Source organism: Sinohyriopsis cumingii, chromosome 3 (genome assembly GCF_028554795.1).
Source record: "Sinohyriopsis cumingii isolate HCF-2022 chromosome 3, ASM2855479v2, whole genome shotgun sequence".
Classification (NCBI taxonomy): domain Eukaryota; kingdom Metazoa; phylum Mollusca; class Bivalvia; order Unionida; family Unionidae; genus Sinohyriopsis; species Sinohyriopsis cumingii.
In genome coordinates, this window is record NC_142963.1 from 143,393,486 (window position 1) to 143,416,332 (window position 22,847).

At 35.8% G+C, this 22,847-nt stretch overlaps 1 protein-coding gene across 4 annotated transcripts in view; it reads left to right on the top strand.

Moving 5' to 3' along the window:
* LOC149804007 (cytosolic 10-formyltetrahydrofolate dehydrogenase-like) overlaps positions 1-22,847 on the top strand; it is an 88,135-nt gene that overhangs the window by 19,841 nt on the left and 45,447 nt on the right. For 2 of the 4 annotated variants that reach the window (XM_089953870.1, XM_089953868.1), the window contains exons 2-6: positions 12,997-13,138; positions 15,682-15,916; positions 17,336-17,501; positions 18,061-18,162; positions 21,520-21,609. In XM_089953870.1, the coding sequence (XP_089809996.1) occupies positions 13,012-13,138; positions 15,682-15,916; positions 17,336-17,501; positions 18,061-18,162; positions 21,520-21,609 (720 nt within the window). In that variant the 5' untranslated portion in view covers positions 12,997-13,011. Of the gene's footprint in view, positions 1-2,796; positions 3,226-12,996; positions 13,139-15,681; positions 15,917-17,335; positions 17,502-18,060; positions 18,163-21,519; positions 21,610-22,847 lie in introns of those variants that run through there. The other 2 variants (XM_089953869.1, XM_089953871.1) reach the window with 2 other exon arrangements.

The window sequence follows — 22,847 nt, forward strand, 5'->3', positions numbered from 1 at the left end:
ATCTGGAGTAAGGCCAAGCTGTTTACTCTATAACCTATATTACACCCATCAATCATATACCAAAATAAAGGGAATTGAAGGTTCTTTGAATTATTCCTAAGATAGACAAGGTCTTTTTTAAATAACCAGTATAACCAGTGAAGAAAGCAGAGGAAGTTCTTTTTCTTTAAAATTCTAACCCTATGCAAAATATGAAACTGTAGATTACCACCATATCCTTACCAAGTTTTGTTGAATTTGTTATGCAGTTATCTTGTCTGTCTGTCAGTCAACATTTTAATTTCAGCAGCTAAACTTTACATGGAAATGTTGAATTTCAAGCAGATTTTTTTTTTATATGCAGCACTGCATGTATTATTGAAAAGACCTTAAATGTATTCAATTTCTATTACATCTTTAAAAGTTATGTCTCCCTTATTGAATTTTGACTAGATTTTTGCATGCAGTTGTTTGTTGACAAGACCTTGAATTTCCTGCATGCCAAAAAAAAAAAATGTACAGGAGTTATGCCCCTTGATTACCTCCCCTCCTCATTTTGGTTTCCACAATGTATCATATTGGATTTTGAATTTTGTTTTTTCAGATGCAACTTTTAAGTTGTTTAAACTATGAATAAGTTTGATTTCCTTAAAATCACATATTAGTGATGGCCCTGTTTACCATCCTTCTAACTTTTAATTACTGCAGCATGTTTCAACAAAATTTAGCATACACCTTTTCATTGATAAAACATTATTAGTTTGATTTCTGTCATTTCATGACATGCTATAAATGAATCATTTCCCACTGATTGTCTGTCTTCCTGCCTTATTGTTTCCACAGCATTGGTTTCCAAAGAATGTTGGATATCAAGCAATTTTAGCATGTGTCTTATATTGCTGAGATCTTGATTAAAGTTAATTTCCAGCATTCTACATTATAATTGGAAAGAGTTATGGCACTAGATTGCCTGTCCTCCTGACTTCATTTACTGCAGCATTATTTTACCAAGGAATGATGAACAGATTTGGTACATGGATGTATCCTGATGGGAGCTTGAAGGAGTTTGATTTCCAGCATTCTCTTTGGAGGAGTTATGGCCCCTACATGTACATTGTCTGTGCTTTGTTTCTTAAAACAAATTCCTATGTTTATAAATCAGCTGCACAAAATTATTTCTCTGTAGTCAGTGTTATTTAAAGAGAAGATGAGTGGAACAAAAATTGATACGTAGTGATTTCATAGGCAAAGTATGGCCATGAAAGAAGGGTAAACAGAAGATTAAACAACTGATCCATAAACCTTGGTGAAGTGTGAAATTTCATTGGATTTATAAAAGCTAATAGGGTAGATTCTCTTTACGTAAATGAAACTGACTGATGTTAGAATATAAAAAGAGGGCTAAATTGAAGAAACTTGTTCTACTTTTTTTTTCTTCTTACTATTGAAATTATTTGAAACAAACACTGCACAAGTGACTTTAGAGCAAAAAGTACCTTTTAAATGTAACTTGTCTATGTGAAAAGTACCATAATTAAAAAAAACAAAATGGAAACCCAGATGTAATCTGCTGATGAGGAGAACGACTTTTATCTATATAATGTTGGTTTACAACTGTAATTTCCTGTGTAGACCTTTATATATTTAATGTGGGTTTACAACTATAATTTCTCCTGTGTATAACTATTTTCTACAGTGTATACCTTTATGGTTTTAATGTGGGATTACAATGGTATTTTCTGTTGTGTAGAACAGCAAGTTGTCTTTTGCCATTTGTTTTTTCTGTCATGGCACAGTACAATAATTCTGTGGTGGGTGATTTTACATTTGCCATCAGTTGACATAGGAACACAGAGAGGAATTACTAAAAATCAGGGATTGTTTGGAAAGATTCTATAAAATGGCTCTTAGGATGAGTTATTAGTCTTCCTGTATAGCTACAACAGTCATTTCAAATAACTAAATTCATTAGTTACATGTTACCCAAAATTCATTTCCATTTTTGGGTGAATTGTTTTTTGGATGTTCTCTTAAACACCAAGAGCATGTTCTCTGATGTTTACAAATTAAAGTCACTCTGACACCTTGAACTGACCTTAGAATCAAAACCCATTGCAGATCACATTCTGCATCTTGTAATCTTTGTTTGCCTTCACTCCTGTTTGAAAGCTTAATGTTGGTCGTGAACCCAAATAGATGTTCGTGACTTATGCTTTTCTCATTTTGGCAAGACATTTCGTGTAAGAAAATTGTTTGTATATCAAGAACCAATCCAACGATGCTCCTGAATTTTTGTTAGGGATATACCATCTGCCATTGTATCAGTTCATTTGTACCTAGCAATGGCCAATCAAGTCAAAAGGTTGCTTAGATCAACTTGTATGCACCCAGCTACTAACATAGACCCAGATTTCTAGTCACATTTAAAACCAACAGATTCGGGTCATCATTATGTGCACTTGAAATATTTAAAATTAAAAGATCCCGACATTCCAGTTCATTAAGGACCGTTTAATCTTGGTTGGGTGTAGGTGGAGTTTTCATACCAACTAGGACATTTTTTTTTTTTTTATTTTTTTCTCAAGATAATTTTTCTTTGTTTTATGAGAACTAACTTTTAAAAAAATAAGAAGGCCTAACTAACTTTCCCGACCTGCCTGAAAATTTAAATAGTCAGTCCCGAATGTAATGGTATATCTCGGTCGACCTTTTAATAGTTGCATATTCCGTAACGCTAAGAAGAATTTTACCGGAGCAGTGGTTTCATATCTTCTTTTAGGAGGATTGCTTATTTTTTGGCAGTGACAGCGGATGCAGCGCTGACCCTTTCTGTTCTGGTACTGGTCTTACTTCTTTACATGGGAAATTTTGCATTAGGCCTATATAGTTAAAGGTCAAGGTTAGACCGACTTTTCTCATAAGGATCTGAGGTTGCGTTCGGACCTGAATTAATAAGTGTTTGCATTTATTTCTAGACCGGAATTCATATTTGCGTACCGTTAGTTTAAGGCCAGTTTAGTGCACATGTGATGATTCTCTACCGTCAACGTTGGCTTTGAAATAAGTAAGTTATCGGCGACATTTACCCTGGAGGCCCATGTTTATATTATCGAGCTTAAAACTTGTGCTGTGGTCAACCAGAATTTTAGTGTACTCCAGTGTCTGTCATTGGTGAAGACTGCAAGTAGGCCTAGCGGTTTGAACACAGTATAGTTTTGTGGGAAGCAATAATATAATTTTTTTCAGGTAAGTGTAAATTAATGCTAGACCAACAAGTAGAACTCCCGTTTTTCCCCCGCTACCAGTAATGTCAGACCCAAAAAAAAAAAAAAAAAAAAAAAAAAAAAAGATTGGAGATCGACTTGTTGGTCTGATATAACGTAGACTTCTTTGAAGGGCGTTTAGTCATTGCAGGTTTTATTTGAAACTTTCCGCTAACAGGCTCGTACATACTGCAGTCCAACAGAAACAAGTTCAGTCACAGACTTGTATAATTGTAGTCAGATTTCCTCTGACCCTACCCTAACCCACCCCATTTTTGACAATTGAACAATTATGTTGGGGTGTACACCTCAAAATAATATCCAAATATAAAAAATGGGGTGACAAGGGTCAGAGGAAACTCGGACTAGTATCATTGCTTCCAGTTTTCCTACAAATCATGCATTTACTATATATTATTATATAATGTATGGTTTGTAAGTAAATTGAAAACAAGGATACGAGCCTTAGTGAATTCCTTAACCTTCTCCTTATGTGCCCCCTCTGCAGAGGTGACTCTGAAGATAGGAATTACTTCATTCTCACAAGCCACATCTTTAATACAATTGTACCAAACATTTCCATAAAAAGTATAGGATTCCTCCAGTCTTGCAGGGCAGGTGCAGCTGTTATTCTAACAAAGAGGTTGAACTTGTAGTGTGTGATGGATTGCAGATCTCCATCAAGACCATGTTGCAACTCTACAGTCTTAAACTAATTAACTGTACAGAGAAGAGCAAAAACCAACACATTTTTTAAAATTCAATTTTTTTTTATTTCTCTAGAATACAAAGTAAAAATTTAAAAAGAACTTACATTATTATGACTGAAATTCCAAATAGTCCTAAAAGTTATATCAGAAGTCCACAAGAATATCGAGTATTCCAAATGGCCTTCAGCTTAAGTACTGATCAAATCCAGGAAATTGAATCCCACCAGGATTTAACTACAAATATATTGTCAGTAAGTATTCCATCCAACATACATATTTCTAAGGTCAAATTATGACCCTACCAATGTACATATTTCTAAGGTCAAATTATGACCGTACTAACGTTCATATTTCTAAGGTCAAATTATGACCCTACCAATGTACACATTTCTGAGGTCAAATTATGACCCTACCAACGTACATATTTCTGAGGTCAAATTTTGACCCTATTTACTCGTGAAGCTGAAGCATCAATCACTGTAAGAATACAAATGGATCAACTTTGTATATTAATAGATTACTCTTTATTACAATGAAATCATTTATATTGGCTCTTAGGTGGAAAATAATGGTAGGTACATTATAATGCCACATTTACCCTTCACTACCACCATTTTCATGTGTGTGCATTTATGCATATACGTGTGTGTACCACCATTTCGGCCAATTCTGCGCATTGGGTAATTCTGCACAGTGATGTCATTTCTGTAAACATTGGATCATGTGTTATTTTAGGTCAAAAATCCATTTTGTGTCAAGAAAGAATGGTCGTACTTTAAGAAAAGTGATATTCATAAACTGCACAAAAGTATCCCACATTTCGACTCGAAATGCGTATGAAAATGTGATTTCTAAATGTCAACATGAAGACCCACTCCATGACCTTCTTGAACCTGTAACCCAGAAAATCCTATTTAATATGTATTATTTAGAATCATACAATAAATAAATTATATATTAAAGATGGAAATATATACCATATAAAAATTCTGCATTTTAATCCAAGTATCCAATTTGCAAGAAGTTGTCCCACACGTGCAATATCGTCTGCTACCCAACATGTCATCTTGACACTATAATGGCATTCTCAAGAAATTCCCTGGCGTATAGTCTGTTTCTTAATTTTTTAGTAATACTTACCCATAAACAAGATGTTGCAAAGACATTACATCATAGTCATTGTTGTTCCAATTCCACATAATTTATTTTTTATAAAATGTTGAACTTTACTAATTTTTTTACAAGATCGGTTTAGTTTGCTTAACATCTCTTGCCATTTATTGGTATTGTTATGTTGAATTTTGTAAAACTAGCTATAAACCTGACCTAATTACTCAACTGAAATGCTGACAGAAACAGTCTAAGGTAATGAATTTCATTTTTATAGCCCGATGGATAAACATTACATCTTTTCAAAGCTGTGCGCAGAATAGGCCAACATATTGCAAGTCATGAAAACGGGGTAGGTGGGTGGTATCCCGTGTGTCCAAAATTAATATTACTTAGAACAGTATTCTGGTGACAATTGCCTCTTTTGAAATAGTAAGCATTGCAGTATTTTATTTTCGTCAATCGGTCAAATTCGGTAAGCATTTTGCTTCAATATTGGAGATGGAAACCTTAGGTGTGCAGAAATGCCCAACAGCATTGTGTATATATTATATACAGACACACACATCATTGATAATATACCATGAGTTATATGATATTTTCATTAAAAGGGAACATTGATTGCATGCCAGTCATGTAGCATGATGTCCCCACCCAGTCACATTATCCTGACACCAGGGCAACCAGTTCTAACACTAACCTCTTAATGCTGAGTGCCAAGTGAGGCAGCTACCAGTACAATGCCATTTTTATAAGTCTTTGGTATGACTTGGCTGGGGCTTGAACCTGTGACCCACATTATCCAAGGCAGACACTTTAACCACTTAGGCCACCGGAGTGGTCCTTATGGAAAGAGTACACATACAGTTACAAGGACCCATTTTCTTCTAGGTTACTTGGTATAAGTTCAGTTTTTAAGGGTTTCATGAGATCCAAATTCTTTTTCTCTGTCTCTCCACAGATTGCCCCATATTCTGTCCCTTATGCATGTGAGAGAGAGTTACAAGGGAAAGTAGAAAGGATATCACTGAAATTGTGTACAATGTTTATTTAATTCCTTTAGAAATATTAATATTTTTTTGTCGTTAATTTCTTTTGTTATTACTCTGAGGAAATTTGTCATTGATGTAGAGAGTAGAGAAGCAACAGCCAGCTGCTGAACAGACATGTTGAAACAGTGTTTTTTATACATGTATTATTGTCCCATGGGTGGATCACAATTTGATAGATATACATGTTTTTTGAATATATAAATGGAAATAGTTCAGAGTGAAGTGGAAACATTGTATTTGCATGAGTGGTGAAGCCATGAGTGACAATACAAAATATTTCTACAAGACAAGTGAAATATTTCGGTAGATCTACTCAGAAATCTTTGATTTTCGTTCCTGTCGATTTGTGAGTTTTCTCCATTCTGTGCTAATGTGATTAGCAGTTGTATTACAACATCAATAAAAAGAAGTCAAAACATTTTACAGTAATTTTGTGACAGCAATGGTTTATAAGTTAGCTTGTACATATCAGGCTTCAGATTACATATTTTGTCAAATGATGACTTTGTACAAATGATGACTTTGTACAAATATGAAGACATTCTTGTTAATACAGTGGTTGTATCTGATAGACTTAAGAGTACACCATCTTTAATTAAACAAGAGATTTTAATGATTGTGACTTTGCATGTAGGGATTTTTTAAAATTCATTTTGTTTATGTAAATTTTTATGTGGCCATGGCAATTAAAGTCTTGTTTGGTAGTACATGCTTTGTCCACTTATTAATTTCAGTTTGCAATCAACACTAACCAATGCCTGATTCATCCATTGCTTTCAGAAAGGATTTCAAATAGGATTTCAGGTGCAAGTTTAACTTGCTATGTAAAAATTATATTTCTATATTTATTCAAAATTTTGTTTCTTCTCCCAAATACATGTATATATACCAGTTGTCATGGATTATTACAGGTATGTAATGCTGTATGGGTGACACATAGCAACATATTATGTAAGGTCAGTCACTGACAGTTTCCGTGGTTTTTGGAGAAAACAAATTATAAAAAGTTAATAGATTACTTTTTGCTGTTTGGACTTTATTTTTAAGAATTTCATGATGCACACCAGTGATTGCATCCATGCACATTTTGTGATCTTTACATCCTGAGGTGAAGAAAGGGAGAGTAAAGGACCAGATGAATAAGAAAAATGAAATGGTCATAAATATGGAAATATGAATCTAAAAATGCATATAAGGGCAGATATACTTCCTAAATAGAAAAATAAAGTAGTTCCAAAAGTGATATCACCACTTTGGCAGTAAAAGTGGTACTGCCAATGTGGCTATATTGTTTTTCTTCCACTGATAATATTTCAATCTCACTTTGAAATATATAATAAATTTATGTTTTAATTACCCCAAACGCGGAATAAGGGGTGCTCAGATAAAATACTGCAGGGAATAGTCAGCAACAACAATTAAAAAAACATGGCATGTTTACTAGGAAATTCTAGAATGGGAATACATTTTTTATTAATTTAGAAGACTTGTAGGAAATAAGCACCATACACTGGCAAAATGTATGCGTATCTGGTGACACATGTAACTGGCACCTACATGTGGAGCAAAGTAAAATCTGCCAGAGACAAGTCAGTACAGATTGGTTTGTCAAAACTTTAAGCTTGAGTTTTTTTGTATGTTGGGCTGAAATGCCCCATCTATTTAACCATCTTTCAGTGGAATATTGATGAGAGCCTAGCTGCCTTGCCCTCTTGTGAAATAGGATAGAGATTCACATTGCATGCACATTGTCAAAAAAAGGTTGTTGTTGTTGTTGTAGGGTTTGACACCATTTTTCAGCACAAGATAAGCTATAGATGGTGGCCAGTATAACTGGTGGAGGAAGAACCCAGGAAAACCCCAGGAAGAACCACCGACCCACAAGAAGCCACTGGCAAGCTTTCTCATTTACCCACGTTAGCCGAGCCTAAGACTCAAACCCATGCATAACCGAGGTGAGATGGCAGTGATCCGTAATAGTGAGCGCTTTAGACCACTCGGCCACTTGGGAACTAAGATCATGTGTGCAATCAGTGAACTCGCTTATAAGTCAATTTAAACTGTAAACTACAAAGATAATGCTCTTCTGTAACATAATGTACTTGTTGTTGTAAGGTTTAACGCCATTTTTTAGCACATGATAGGCTGTACATGGCGGCCAGTATTAATGGTGGAGGAAGAACGTGGAAAAGCCCGGAAAGAACCATCAACCCACGAGCAGCTACTGGCAAGCTTTCTCACATACCCACATTGGCTGAATCCAAGACTCGAACCCACACAGACAGATGGCAGTGATCCGTAATGGAGAGCGCTTTAGACCACTCGGCCACTCGGGGCCCCCATAATGCGCTTGCAGATCAGGTTCTGTTTTGTTTGTTCTACTGATTTCTCGTAACAAACTGCACAGACTCAGATCTCTTGGGCATTATGTGACAGCAAATCTGGGTCTGTGCAGTTGGACTTGTCTTATAAACGAGTGTAGATGGTACCTTTTCTGAAAAATAAGGATTGCTTGTATTGTTACATTGGCATCAGCATCCTGCCTTAGTTTTGGGGCAAGATGTTGATTTGGTTTTGATTTCCTTCATTTATCATTCTGGGTTTCTTCCTAACCCCTATCATTCTTCTAAGTTGTAGCATATTCCTTGTAATCATTATTAAGTACCAGTCCTTTAAAAGAATATGCATAAAAATTAGATGAAAATTAAGATCTTATATATATGTGTTATGTGTGTGTGTGTATTAATCAACTTGCCCAAAGCTTTTATTGTTGGGGTTTTGTTTCCTGTCACTGCAGCATGAGTAGATTACATAGTGCCAAGGCAATTGAATTTAAAGTGCCTTGTCCAAAAACTTGTAACTGACCAAGTTGATTTGATGGTAGGATCTTTGAGCCCTGTGCACCATTTTTCTACCAGACCTTAAACCTAGTGCATGTGTTTTTGTAAAGATCCTAAAGCTCATAGAGTCAAATTAACATATTCTTGTGTAAAACTGTGATACACTGCTATTGGAGTAGGCAATATACATGGAAGTATTTGAGAAGCAGAACAGGGCTTTGTTCAATTTTGTTCACCTACATTTCATGCTTGAATAATTTTTGACACTATCTTAGTAATTGTTGGTCTCCTAAGTCATAAAATTTACATGTGTGATGTTTCTTGGTAGATAGGTTTCTTGTTTCTTATGAATCAGTTTAGAGAAGTTTACTGGTTTTTTTACAGGGATTGGTGACACGGTCAGGGTTAAAAACTAGGATATAAGATCAAGATTTAGAAGTATGCTTGAACTCAACAACACATAATTGTGACTCTTTATTCATTATATGGCATACAACTGTTATAGATGGACACATCTGGAAATATGATTGGCCACCTTACAATAATTAGGTCACCATTACCTATATTTTTATCTTAAATCATTTTTTTAAAAATCTTTAAAAAAATAATATTTTGATTATATAACTTGGTAAATATTATCCTTGAGTCTTCAGATTACTTATCTGTTTGTCTTCCTGTTGATATGTCCATCCTATACATCTTAGTAGTTTGAGGAACGTAACAAATTGATGAAATGTATATGCTAGGTGTAGATGCATAGGGAAAAGCTTATATTCTGCCATGTTGGTAGTAAGAAATTGTGTGCTTGTATTATTTCCCATGTTATCAGATTTTGCTGTTGTTCAGCAGCTGATGCATCTTGAATCTAAACTAATGAAAGGTTCAAATGGACTGGTCAGGGCAGTTGCGCTGCACCAAACAGATGCAGTTGTTACATTGCAGTCTTGGTAATGCAACCACCAAAGCAGTGTTCTGCTTCCCACGATATAATACCATGCTTTATGTATAAGACCTTTATGTGATAACTGTATCATTTTCATTCCCATTTCAGACATGTTTATCATTATTCAATCACATTTATTCTTCTCAGGCCTGAGAAGTTGTATATTTGTTTTGTTAAAGTCTTGCTCAAGAGCAAGGAGAAAGCTAGCACGTACTATGGTAGCCATCTTGTAATTGCTACTTTTTTGTATTGACATGAATTTTTCACCAAAGACTTATTGCAATGTCTATCTGTTCCTAAATGAAAATGTTGTCATTTGGAGATCCACCATTTTGAAAATCTTGTTACTCCTGCTGAATGGTTGCTTTTAGGATTTTCACTAAATGATTTCTTATGATATCTACTTGGTCAAAAATGAAAATGGTGCCAATCTGACATTGTGTAAGCCTTGTTACTTGTACATTTCCTGAAATCATATCAATATGGGATTTAATCAAAAGACTTCTTATGATGTCTGGTTGCTACTAAATGAAAATGGTGTTGCTCGGACATATATTATCTGGAAAATCTTGTTATTGTTACTTCTCCTGAATGGATGGTCTTATCGGTATTGGGTTTTCAGTAAATGCCATTTTCATCATGTCTAACTGGTCATAAATGAAAATGGTGCCAGTCTGACATCAAATATGGTGGCCAACTTGAAACCTTGTTTTTGCCACTCTCGAATGGAAAGTAATCTTGGAATGGGGTTTTCACATGAAGACTTGTGATGTCTGGTTCTCCTAAATGAAAATGGTGCCACCCAGTGGATCAGATATGACTGCTACAGTGGCAGCTTGTCAACCTGTATGGATTGTCATGTCAACATCAAGTTTTTACTAAGACGCATGACATCTACTTTGTCCAAGTGAAAAATGGTGCTGATCTGACTTCAAAGATGGCCACCACTGCAACCATCTTGAAAATCTTCTTATTGCTGCTTCGTCTGAATGGAAAGTCTTATTCACCAGAAGACTCCTTATGATGTTTTGTTGGATCTCAATGAAAATGGTGCAGAATAGAAATCAGTATATATGGCCAGCACAGCAGCCATCTTGAAAATGTTGGTATTGTTACTCCTTGTAAGCTGAAGATCATATGGACATCATGTTTTCACCAGGAGACTAATTATGACTTTAGTTGGTCCTAAATGAAAATGGTGCCAATCTGACCTCAGATATGGCTCACATAGCAGCCATTTTGAAAATCTTTTTATTGCAACTGTTCCTGAATGGACAATGATATTCACATGGGGTTTTTATTAGAAGACTTCGGTTGGTATCTAGTTGGTCATGAACAGTAATGATGTCAATCTGACTTCCAGTAAGGCCACCATAGTCATACTAATATTTGGTTTTTACCAGCAGACTTCTTACGGTATCTAGTTGGTTTGAAATGAAATGCTACCCTGCATACATCCAGTATGGCTGCCATAGGCATATTGACATTTGGTTTTTACCAGCAGACTTCTTATGGTATCTAGTTGGTTTGAAATGAAATGCTACCCTGCTTACATCCAGTATGGCTGCCTCAGTAAACATGTTGAAAAATTCACTAATTCTCCTGAATGGATGTGAAATCGGCATGTTTTTTATATATACCAAAGTCTTCAGATGGCATCTAGTTTCTTCTAACTGAAAATAATGCCGACCTTATATCCACACTGGCTAATTTGAAAATGTTATTGCTTAAGAATATCAGAGATGATTTCAGAACTCTGCAGTTAAATATAAGTAATATTCTTGTCTTGAACCCCTGGAAATTATTTTCAGCCAGAAGAGCATAATTTCCTATGTGGGACTCTTGTTATCTTTATTATATCTTTTACATAAGATTGGACAAAAAATGTTCTCATCTGTAAATTAATGAAAGATTTGGTTTGGTTTTGGTATTGTGGCAAAGCAACAAGTAGGTTATTTAGTGCAATACTAAGCTCAGATGGTAGAACCATTTCCATTGCAACTCTGTATGCTTACTATTTCCATTGCAACTGTATACACTAACCATTTCCATTGCAACTCCGTATACTTACCATTTCCATTGCAACTGTATGCTTACCATTTCCATTGCAACTCTGTATGCTTACCAATTCCATTGCAACTCTATGCACTAACCATTTCCATTGCAACTCTGTATACTTACCATTTCCATTGCAACTCTGTATGCTTACCATTTCCATTGCAACTCTGTAGGCTAACGATTTCCATTGCAACACTGTATGCTTACCATTTCCATTGCAACTCTGTATGCTAACCATTTCCATTGCAACTCTATGCTATTTCCATTGCAACTCTGTATGCTAACCATTTCCATTGCAACTCTGTATGCTATTTCCATTGCAACTCTGTATGCTAACCATTTCCATTGCAACTCTGTATGCTTACCGTTTCCACTGCAACTCTGTATGCTTACCATTTCAATTGCAATTCTGTATGCTTACCATTTCCATTGCAACTCTGTAGGCTAACAATTTCCATTGCAACTCTGTATGCTTACCATTTCCATTGCAACTCTGTATGCTAACCATTTCCATTGCAACTCTGTATGCTATTTCCATTGCAACTTTGTATGCTAACCTTTTCCGTTGCAACTCTGTACACTAACCATTTCTGTTACAACTCTGTACACTAACCATTTCTGTTACAACTCTGTACACTAACCATTTCTGTTACAACTTGGCACATGAACCATAGAGCCACTGCAGCTCCTTCAATAATGAAGGTGAAATTGACCAAATACAAATATACCTCGTGTTTAATGCACAACAGTTGTCTCCTAGTAAAGATTCTCGATTGTCTAATGCAATCTTCTAGTGTATTTTATTTGTATCAGAAGTTTATTTAATTGATTAAACATTTGATTATCTACTCATTAACACATATTTGTTATTCCAGTCAATTTTTAGCATTCTGCATCAAGAATTGGTTGGTTCAAGTCAAACAGTGACATTTGAAAGTGAAATTTTTGTGATGTCTTCTATTTCTAGTGGGTTTTGTTTCAAATGATGTGATTAATATACTGGTATATATTCATTGTTTGTTGTTTTGTTTTTCCTTTCAGTCCATACTGGACAGGATGAAGGTTGCTATCATAGGTCAGAGCTTATTTGGTGCTGATGTGTACCGACTTCTCCAGAAGAATGGGCACAACATTGTTGGAGTCTTCACTGTGCCTGATGTCAATGGAAAACCAGACCCCCTGGGTAAGCTGGCCTGGTAGTCTGTATATAAAAATGGCAGGATGGAAAAAAAACAAATGTTTGTGTTCATGTATGTGCGTCTTTTTATGTGTATTCTAGCACGAAAAGTTTCTTGAAACATCGGGAATTCCTCAGAGATCTGGTTGATGCATTAAATGTGTCACAACACTAATTGTGCCAATTAACTGTTATCGCATCCTATTGTTGTCAAAGAAAATCATTCATATTTTTAAATTGATTTTTCTGGAAATTTGTATGCTATTAATATATGTTAGAAAGCAGCATTAAATCCTAAACAGAAAATAATATGTTTATTTAGTTAAAATCTTTTGGCTTTTGCATAGGATGGTAAACCAGAAAGTGTTATTTATCCTGATCCAAGTCACTGCAAGTTAAATTTGAAAAATGTTGTACTGGGCATTCTGAAATTTCTCATCCCTGATATGTATGTGTGGATGGATTGTCTCATCCCTGATACATATGTGTGGATGGATTGGCGGAACAATAAATTAAACAATGAATATTCTTTTTAAGTTGATTCCTGTGTCGTATTTTGTAATAATGGTGATTTCTCCCTGACCCACTTATAAATCCTGGTGAATTTTGTCATGAAATTTGTATTGACGTTGGCAGGGAATAGCATATGCTTTAAAACACTTTCATCATCGGTCAGAAACTCAATTCATGTTCATTACTGTCATGTTTTGTAAGATGTCAGGTATATTTGGGTTACAAGTTTGAGATTTTTAGTATAGGATTACAGTCCTCACCCTCCTTGATTTGTCTGCAGCATTTGACACAATAGACCATGATATATTACTTCACCGTCTCCAGCATGTATTTGGCATTCATGATACAGCCTTACTGCGGTTTAAGTCCTACTTGATCAACAGGACACAAATATATATGCAAATGGAATACACTCAAGCCCAGTTGATCTATGTTGTGGTGTTCCACAGGAGTCTGTTCTTAGACCTGTTCTCTTCATTCTGTACACTCAATCACTCTCAAGTGTCATAGAACATCATCCAGTGTCTCACCAATTGTACGCTGATGACACCCAAATATACAAATCTAGCCACCCAACTGAAGTTGATGCTACCATCCAAGGTGTAGAGAGGTTCATTTCTGATGTGAAATCATGGATGACTTGTAACAAGCTGCAGATGAATGATGATAAAACCGAGGCCATTCTGATCACAATACAAATACTTTCTCATTCACTTCCTTTACCTCAAACAATAAATATCAGCAATGCCAACATTAAATTCACACAATCAGTACGAAACCTAGGTGTTACTCTGGACAGTACTCTCACATTGCACCAACATGTTATGAACATATGCAAGGCTGCATATCTTGAGCTGAGATGCATCAGCTCAATTCGCAAATATCTTTCAGCTGATGCCACTAAAACACTTGTGTGTTCATTAGTACTTTCAAGACTGGACTATTGTAACTCAGTTTTGTCTGGTTCATCTCAATATCTACTCCAGAAACTTCAAAAAGTTCAAAACATAGCTGCTCGGATCATGCTTAGAGTACCACGATCAGAGCACACCTCCCCGCTGCTCTGTACCCTACACTGGCTATCCATTCGATCCAGAATCAAATGCAAAATTTGTTCTGTGTGCTACATTTCACTGTCGGACTCTAGTCCAACATACCTATCTGACCTCACCCATGTGTACACACCAGCAAGATGCTTACGCTCCTCTTCTGACAATCGTATACTCATTATTCCCACTATGAAAAAGTCATATGGACAGCGTTCTTTTGCATACCAGGGCCCAGCAACGTGGAATGAATTGCCCACGGAACTTAGACACAAAGACACAGTGATCACATTCAAGAGGGCTCTCAAAACTCACTTATTTCGACTGCAAGAACAAACTTAAAGACCTAATAATGTTTCCTCCCTGAAATATTCTCAGCATGTTTTTTTTAAATGTTTTTCTAATTTTGTGTTTGTTTTTTTTAATAATATTATTATGTTTCTTATCTTATAGGTGTTGTCTAATGTTGTAAAGCGCTTAGAGCTTCTAAAGATTAGGCGCTATACAAAGTCCTCATTATTATTATTATTATTATATCTACAAGTATATCACTGTCGACATGATTCAGATTTATGGGACAAAGTCGAGATTGAAAAGTATACTGTATGTACGCGCTTATAAATTGGGTCCAAATGCAAACAGCATAAACCCAGATATTTGCCAGCATATGAGTCTATGCTGTTTGTTCTACTAATCAGTCCTAACAATAACTGCATCGAGCCAAATATGCTGGCACATTATACGCCAGCAGATCTGGATCTTAGTAGTTTGAAGTTGAATCGTAATTACAAGCAAATAAATACGGTATTTGATATCATCTTGAGGTTTGAGTGTACATCATCAGTCAGGTTAAGAAATAGAAAATTTATAGGAAACTTGTACGTTAGATCGGAGGTTTAACCAGAACGTAACACTTGATCGAAATTTTTCTGCATGTAAGACACGTTTATCAAGAAGATTCACATTGTTCCTTATGTTTATCATTTGAAGCTGTTGCTGCCTCAAATGATGGCATTCCAGTCTTTAAGTACAAGAGATGGCAGGTGAAGAAAGAACCAGTCCCAGAAGTCCTTGAGGAATATAAATCAATTGGAGCTGAGTTGAATGTGTTGCCATTCTGTTCCCAGTTTATCCCAATGGAGGTCATCAACTTTCCGAAGAACAAGTCAATTATCTACCATCCATCACTGCTGCCACGGCACAGAGGTGCTTCAGCCATCAGCTGGTAGGTTCAGATTTGATTATGTCTTTTTATGCGATACCACAAATGTATTTTGGAATATACAATATTGCCCCATGATAAAGTCAAAAGACCATACTGTACTGGAGGTGTACATAATATTTCCCCTAATGATAGGACCAGCAAGTCAGAATACGGGGCATGTAGAGTGTCTCTCAATGATAAGACTTTTAGGCCAGAACATAGTGGGGCTTATACAGTATTTCCCCCCAGGTAAGACTTATATGGTACAACCTGGGGGCCAGAATGCATGACTGTATTTTCCTCACTATAAGACACTGGTGCTAGCATATGTATTATTTTTCTGATGATAAGACCAGGGGCCCCAAATGTCATTCGGCATATACAGTGTTTTTCTGATGATAAGACCAGGGGCCCCAAATGTCATTCGGCATATACAGTGTTTTTCTGATGATAAGACCAGGGGCCCCAAATGTCATTTGGCATATACAGTGTTTTTCTGATGATAAGACCAGGGGCCCCAAATGTCATTCGGCATATACAGTACAGTGTTTTTCTGTTGATAAGACCAGGGACCCCAAATGTCATTCGGCATATACAGTACAGTGTTTTTCTGATGATAAGACCAGGGGGCCCAAATGTCATTCGGCATATACAGTAGTGTTTTTCTGATGATAAGACCAGGGGGCCCAAATGTCATTCGGCATATACAGTACAGTGTTTTTCTGATGATAAGACCAGGGGCCCCAAATGTCATTCGGCATATACAGTACAGTGTTTTTCTGATGATAAGACCAGGGGCCCCAAATGTCATTCGGCATATACAGTACAGTGTTTTTCTGATGATAAGACCAGGGACCCCAAATGTCATTCGGCATATACAGTACAGTGTTTTTCTGATGATAAGACCAGGGGCCCCAAATGTCATTTGGCATATACAGTACAGTGTTTTTCTGATGATAAGACCAGGGGCCCCAAATGTCATTTGGCATATACAGTACAGTGTTTTTCTGATGATAAGACCAGGGGCCCCAAGTGTCATTCGGCATATACAGTGTTTTTCTGATGATAAGACCAGGGGCCCCAAATGTCATTCGGCATATACAGTACAGTGTTTTTCCGATGATAAGACCAGGGGGCCCAAATGTCATTTGGCATATACAGTGTTTTTCTCAGATGAGAAATGGTGCCAGTATGTGGTGGGGCATGTACAATATTTTTCTATGATAAGACCAGGGGGTGAGTTTAATAAATTTGCCCAAAAGTGTGTGTGTGTCGGGGTGTGTGTCTTTTTTTCAGACCAAGATATTCTTGGTAAATATTTGTCAAAATTTGTAAAATTGTGGATGGGCTTGTCACCAAGAATGAACTTGCCATCTAGTAAATAAATGACTGCAAAATCTGCTAATTATTGCTTTATTTTCAATGCTGTTGTCTCTTCAGGACACTGATTCAGGGAGATAAGACTGGCGGGTTTACCATTTTCTGGGCAGATGATGGATTAGATACAGGTCCCATACTGCTACAAAAGAAGTGTTATGTTGGCCCCAATGACACAGTGGATACTCTTTACAACAGGTTTCTTTACCCAGAAGGTGTGAAAGCTATGGTAAGACTTTGGTGGCATTTGAGATTGAAAATATGTTTTGGCTTTCCACAGTGTAAATGGCTTCAGTTTTTAAGTTGATCGAAATTAATTGTTTTGCATAAATTTGGAAATGTCTTGTGACTGGTTAGGGTAAGAGAAAAACCTCAAGCATTAAATTTGGTAGACAGGGGTGTGTAGACTACTGAATTGTTCACCCCTTTGCAACCTTGTAAAAAGGAAAGATGAATTTCTGTAATATAAGCGCTATCATTATGTAAGGAAAGCCAGACAAATCAAGTTCACTTGTCTGGAGAGGATATTGCACAACAATATTTTAATGTAGCTGATTGTAAAACACAGCAACACAAGCAGATTATTCATGCCTGAGACAGGTGAAGTAAAGTGCTTTGCCCAGAGGCCCAAGATATTGTCCGATCCTGACTGAATAAATTGTTGCCTAGGGAAACCATAAAGGGCAGAATATTTAACTTCTTAACCTCTCAATATTTCTAAACCTCAGTGATAATTCCATCAATGCATTAGATTTCATATTAATGTCTATTCATCTGTCTGTCTGTAGGGAGAGGCAGTGCAGCTGATAGTGGATGGGAAAGCCCCTGTTATCACTCAGCCAGAGGAAGGGGCCACATATGAAGCCTTACTGAAAAAGGACAATGTGAAGGTAGGTACACATTTGTACTGTATGTTATGTATTTCTTCTTAAAAGTATATTGCTGATTCAGAATACATCAAAATAGCAGCTACTATTTTGCAGATTGGTCCCATCGAAGCTAAAATGGACAATTAGCACATTTTATGACTTGTTTTAGTCCTCAAAGCACTTAAAAGTTGTCTGCTTGCTGAGATGGAAGTCAAAAGGGAGTAGTGTCCACATGGTTTGAGTGATTGGTGCCAATATCTTCCATCACAATTTACTACATTTTTCCCATGCCTTGTCAGAATGTTCTCACAAGGGGCGTTGTGGATATCTTCTTTTGGTGCCTTTTTACCAGTCTGACTGATCCTACCATTTTTCTCATCACATGAAAGTATACTCTTTATTTTCGCTTTGATTTTCAGTTTGCTTCATATTCAGCCTGGTTGAAGGCTAGGTACTTTACATTTTTGAACAGTCCTCCTCATAAGCTACAGGCAAAAATCCACTGTGTTACTTTCTTGCCATTGGTTGACTGTGACAAGATTTTCTTATTTTTCAGTGATAAGATAAAAAAAAGACCTCATCAGCAACACAATGCAATTCTCTCTAACACATCAGTGTCTTTATTATTCATGATAAGTGACCCATGTTTGAAGGAGAAATTTGATTCACTCATCAAAAAAGGCACGAAAGGTCATACTGAGTCAGCATAGTGAAAAATTGTTACTCTTGCTTGCAGTGATTGGTCAAGAAGGCTTATGCATGTTCATGAAGAAATCTTAGTGATAAGTAAGTTTAGCAGACTATAATTCACAGCTTGTGTTGATGATTGCATTGGCATTGACATCTGCAATGTCATTCATTCTTGTAAAGTGTATACAAATCTGCAGCCACTTTGCATTTCAGTCGTTCTTTCTTCTGACATCCTAGACAACAGTTTAGATTGGGTTTCCTAGCACCTGCACACTGGGGATGGAGCTAGGGGCACTATGTTGCACAAACATCTGCATTATTTGTACATTCTTGGTTTAAATTTCTGCATTTAGTTCAGGTTTACATGCTGTTATAACTGAAATCATGAAACTTGGTGTGGCACTGCATTTATACTGTTAGTAAACCTAGAGCACAAAGTAGGTAAGGGTGAACCATATTTCATGTGCATTGATTAGGTTAACTATTTCATTTGAAGTTTTTTTCTCATACTCTGTTCATGCTAAGATCATCAAAGTAGATGGTGATTCATTATCTCAATTTGTACTACACCCATGCAACAGAAGAAGTGGCATTATATATTTTACTGCTTTAGGTTAAGTTTTTGTGATTACCTCATGACTATTTGAGTTTTGCATCTTGTATGCATACCTGGAACCATAAAACAAGGTCAAGGCATGTATCTTAAGGAGTGCTACAACACCACAAAAAGAGGTCATAGTGATCCATGTTTCATGCTTCACTGACTTTGCTTTGTGTTTTAAATGTTAATACTTGAATCATTTAACTATATGTACTGCAGACATTTAGAATTTCCTAGATTACTCCTAAATTTATCAAATTTTTTGTTTGTCTTGGGTATAAGACGACTCCCTTACTCCATACAAATAAAATTATCATTAGAAAATGTTGATTTGTATCTAAATATAAATTCGATTGACTTGTATGTAAGTATAAGTATGATTGAAGATAGCATGTGAGTGAATGCTTTATTTTACAGATTCCATTCATTATAAAGAAGTGATATCCAGAGTTTATTATGAATTTAAATCCTGAATCAACACTAAGAGAGATATTTCCTCATGGATGAGAAGGTTACATTACTTGCAATGAAATCAGTGGCTTCAATATTAAAAATAAAATTGAGTTTCAATGTTGATGGTTGTTTTACAAAATAAATGTCCCTAGTTTTTAAACATAGCATCTTGTTATAGTTGTGAATAAACTTTAACAAAAAGCTGTGATATAATACACAGTGTTTTTTAACATGGGAATCTTGTTTATTGTTGTGAATAAACAGCAACAAAAAACACTGATATAATACACAATGTTTTTTAACATGGGAATCTTGTTTATTGTTGTGAGTAAACACTAACAAAAAGCACTGATATAATATACAGTTTTTTACATACACATGAAGATTGCTGAAACCTCTTGGAGTAATAGTTGGGTATCTTGTAAAAAATGTAATTTATACAAAAATGCAAACAACTTCATTAGAGATAGCACTTTATTTACAATTATTCACAGTGTGAGTATAAAATAGTATTCTGCTATTAAACAGCGCAGTCCCCCCATCCCCCTGGTTTATCTCAAAATCATGTTTGAGAGGTTGGTATGACCCGGCTGACTGTTACAGATCATCGTTGTCTCACCTCTGTCTGCATGGGTTCAAGTCTTGGGCTAGGCCATTGTGGGTATGAGAGAAAGCTTGCCTGGAGCTTCCCATAGGTTGGTGGTTCTTCCCGAGGTTTTCCTGGGTTGTTTGTCTGCCGGTTATACCGGCTGCCATGTATTGCCTACCATGTGCTCAGAAATGGCATTAAACCCCACAACAACAACTAGCATGGTTGGCATCCCCTTAATATTTTCTAGCTCCCTCAGTAACTTGTGCCCTTGCTTATAGAGTGGTCATTGTTTTTGGACCCTGTTGTGCAGGAGTTATCAATGGAGAATTTATATAATAGAATGTCTCAGAAAATACACATGATGCATACTAATAATTTGGTTGTGCTTCATCCAAGTCACCCAATCCATTACTATTTCACCCAACTGAGAACAATAACAGTACATTTTATTGGCTGTAAAGGGAAAATCTGCCCAATGACAATTTGTTTTGATTTGCTGATTCATGTGAACACATATATTAATAAGTGAAGTCTGGTGTCAGATAACTTTGTTTAATCAATCAATGACACTTATTGTAATTACCACTTCAAGGACACTTCATGAGGATTACCACATCCTTGACATTTCAAATTACCAAATCAATGACACTTCATAAAGATTACCAATTCAAGGTCACTTCATAAAGATTACCAAATCAGTGACACTTCATAAAGATTCCCAATTCAAGGTCACTTCATAAAGATTACCAAATCAATGACACTTCATAAAGATTACCAAATCAATGACACTTCATAAAGATTACCAATTCAAGGTCACTTCGTAAAGATTACCGCATCCTTGACACTTAGTGAGGATTACCAGATTAGGAAAACCTGTGTCAAGTTTGATTGTCATTATTTTCTGCCCCTGTTTCTGATTTAAAATTTTGCAGCTCTATTGCTTCATATTAGTGGTGACATATAAATTGTATTGACACGTCTGAAGTTGAAAATTTAATAAAACTAGATATTATTTGGAGTTATTTCCCTTTTTTCCTTTTAGATTGACTGGAATAAGCCAGCTGAGAGCATTCACAACTTTATCCGAGGTTGTGACAAAGTTCCGGGAGCGTGGTCTGTTATCAATGGGCAGGTCTGAACAAGTTTTAATTGATACTGATAAGTGTAGTCTATTTTAAATATGCAGTTGTACATAGTTGTGTGTATTGTGTATATAAGTTTGTGTTATTTTTGATTTGCTATTTACTGAGATTTAAAAAAACTTAGCAGTGCTTTTTCGGCTTATTTTAAAATGTGTTTTGTTTTATTATGGACCCTAATACTAAAAATGCCAATAACCCAAAAAATGTGTAAAAATCATGGTTAGTTGGAACTGTGATGTTGTTTAATCATAAAAAACAAACATGGAATTCTTAAGTAAAGATTTCTGCATGAAAATGTTAAAGTAGGTTAATCAGTTCTGACAATGATCAATATCCACAACCTTGTTGCGAATCGGATAAATTCCTATGTGGAGTATGACATTTTTTCAAATGACTTATCAAAAATCGTTCAACAGAATTTGACCAGATTGACAGAAGGCATTCTATCATAGAATGTATTTAAAAGTAGATCAACAATCAAATATAGCCCCACTTACTAAAAACAGAAAAACCTTTAAATGACTTCTTCCAAAACAAAATTGCTTTGCAATATTTGACCAGATTTAATAAATGTCTTTTAAGTGTGTACAAAAGATGCGCTGTTCAGCTATCAGATATGGTTGCCATTGCTAAAAATAGAAAATCCTTTAAATGAGCTTAGAAGCTGCTCAAAGGAGTTTGACCAGATTTGACTGAAACCGTATTGGTGTAGATGGCTCCAGTGTTTGTGCAGATTATTTTGATCTGTCATCAGATATGGCTACCATTACTAAAGTCCAAACAGCAGTAGCACCATATTTTTGAAGACCTTTCACATTTATAGAAATTATACCAATCCACTATTAAATATGGTCACCATTACTTAATATAGAAAAAACTGTTAACAGAATTTGACCAACCTTGACATAAAATGTCCTGGCATAGATACAATATATTACAAATTATTCAAATATGGATGAAAATATAAAAATGTGAGAAATTTTGAAACAGCTGTTTTTGTAACATTTGTATGCAAGAGCATTTTAAGAAACTTCTACATACCACATCCTACTGATAAATATTTCTTAACCAACTGCTCTTGCATTAGGCAGATATCAGCAAGGTGAGTGCTCTCAGACCCACTTCGGTTTCTTGTTGGGATAAATTGGAAAGGATTCTGAAATAATATGATTATTGGTTTTAACTGTTGCTGCAGTGCACTGTTTTATGTGGTGTCTGACACTTTGGA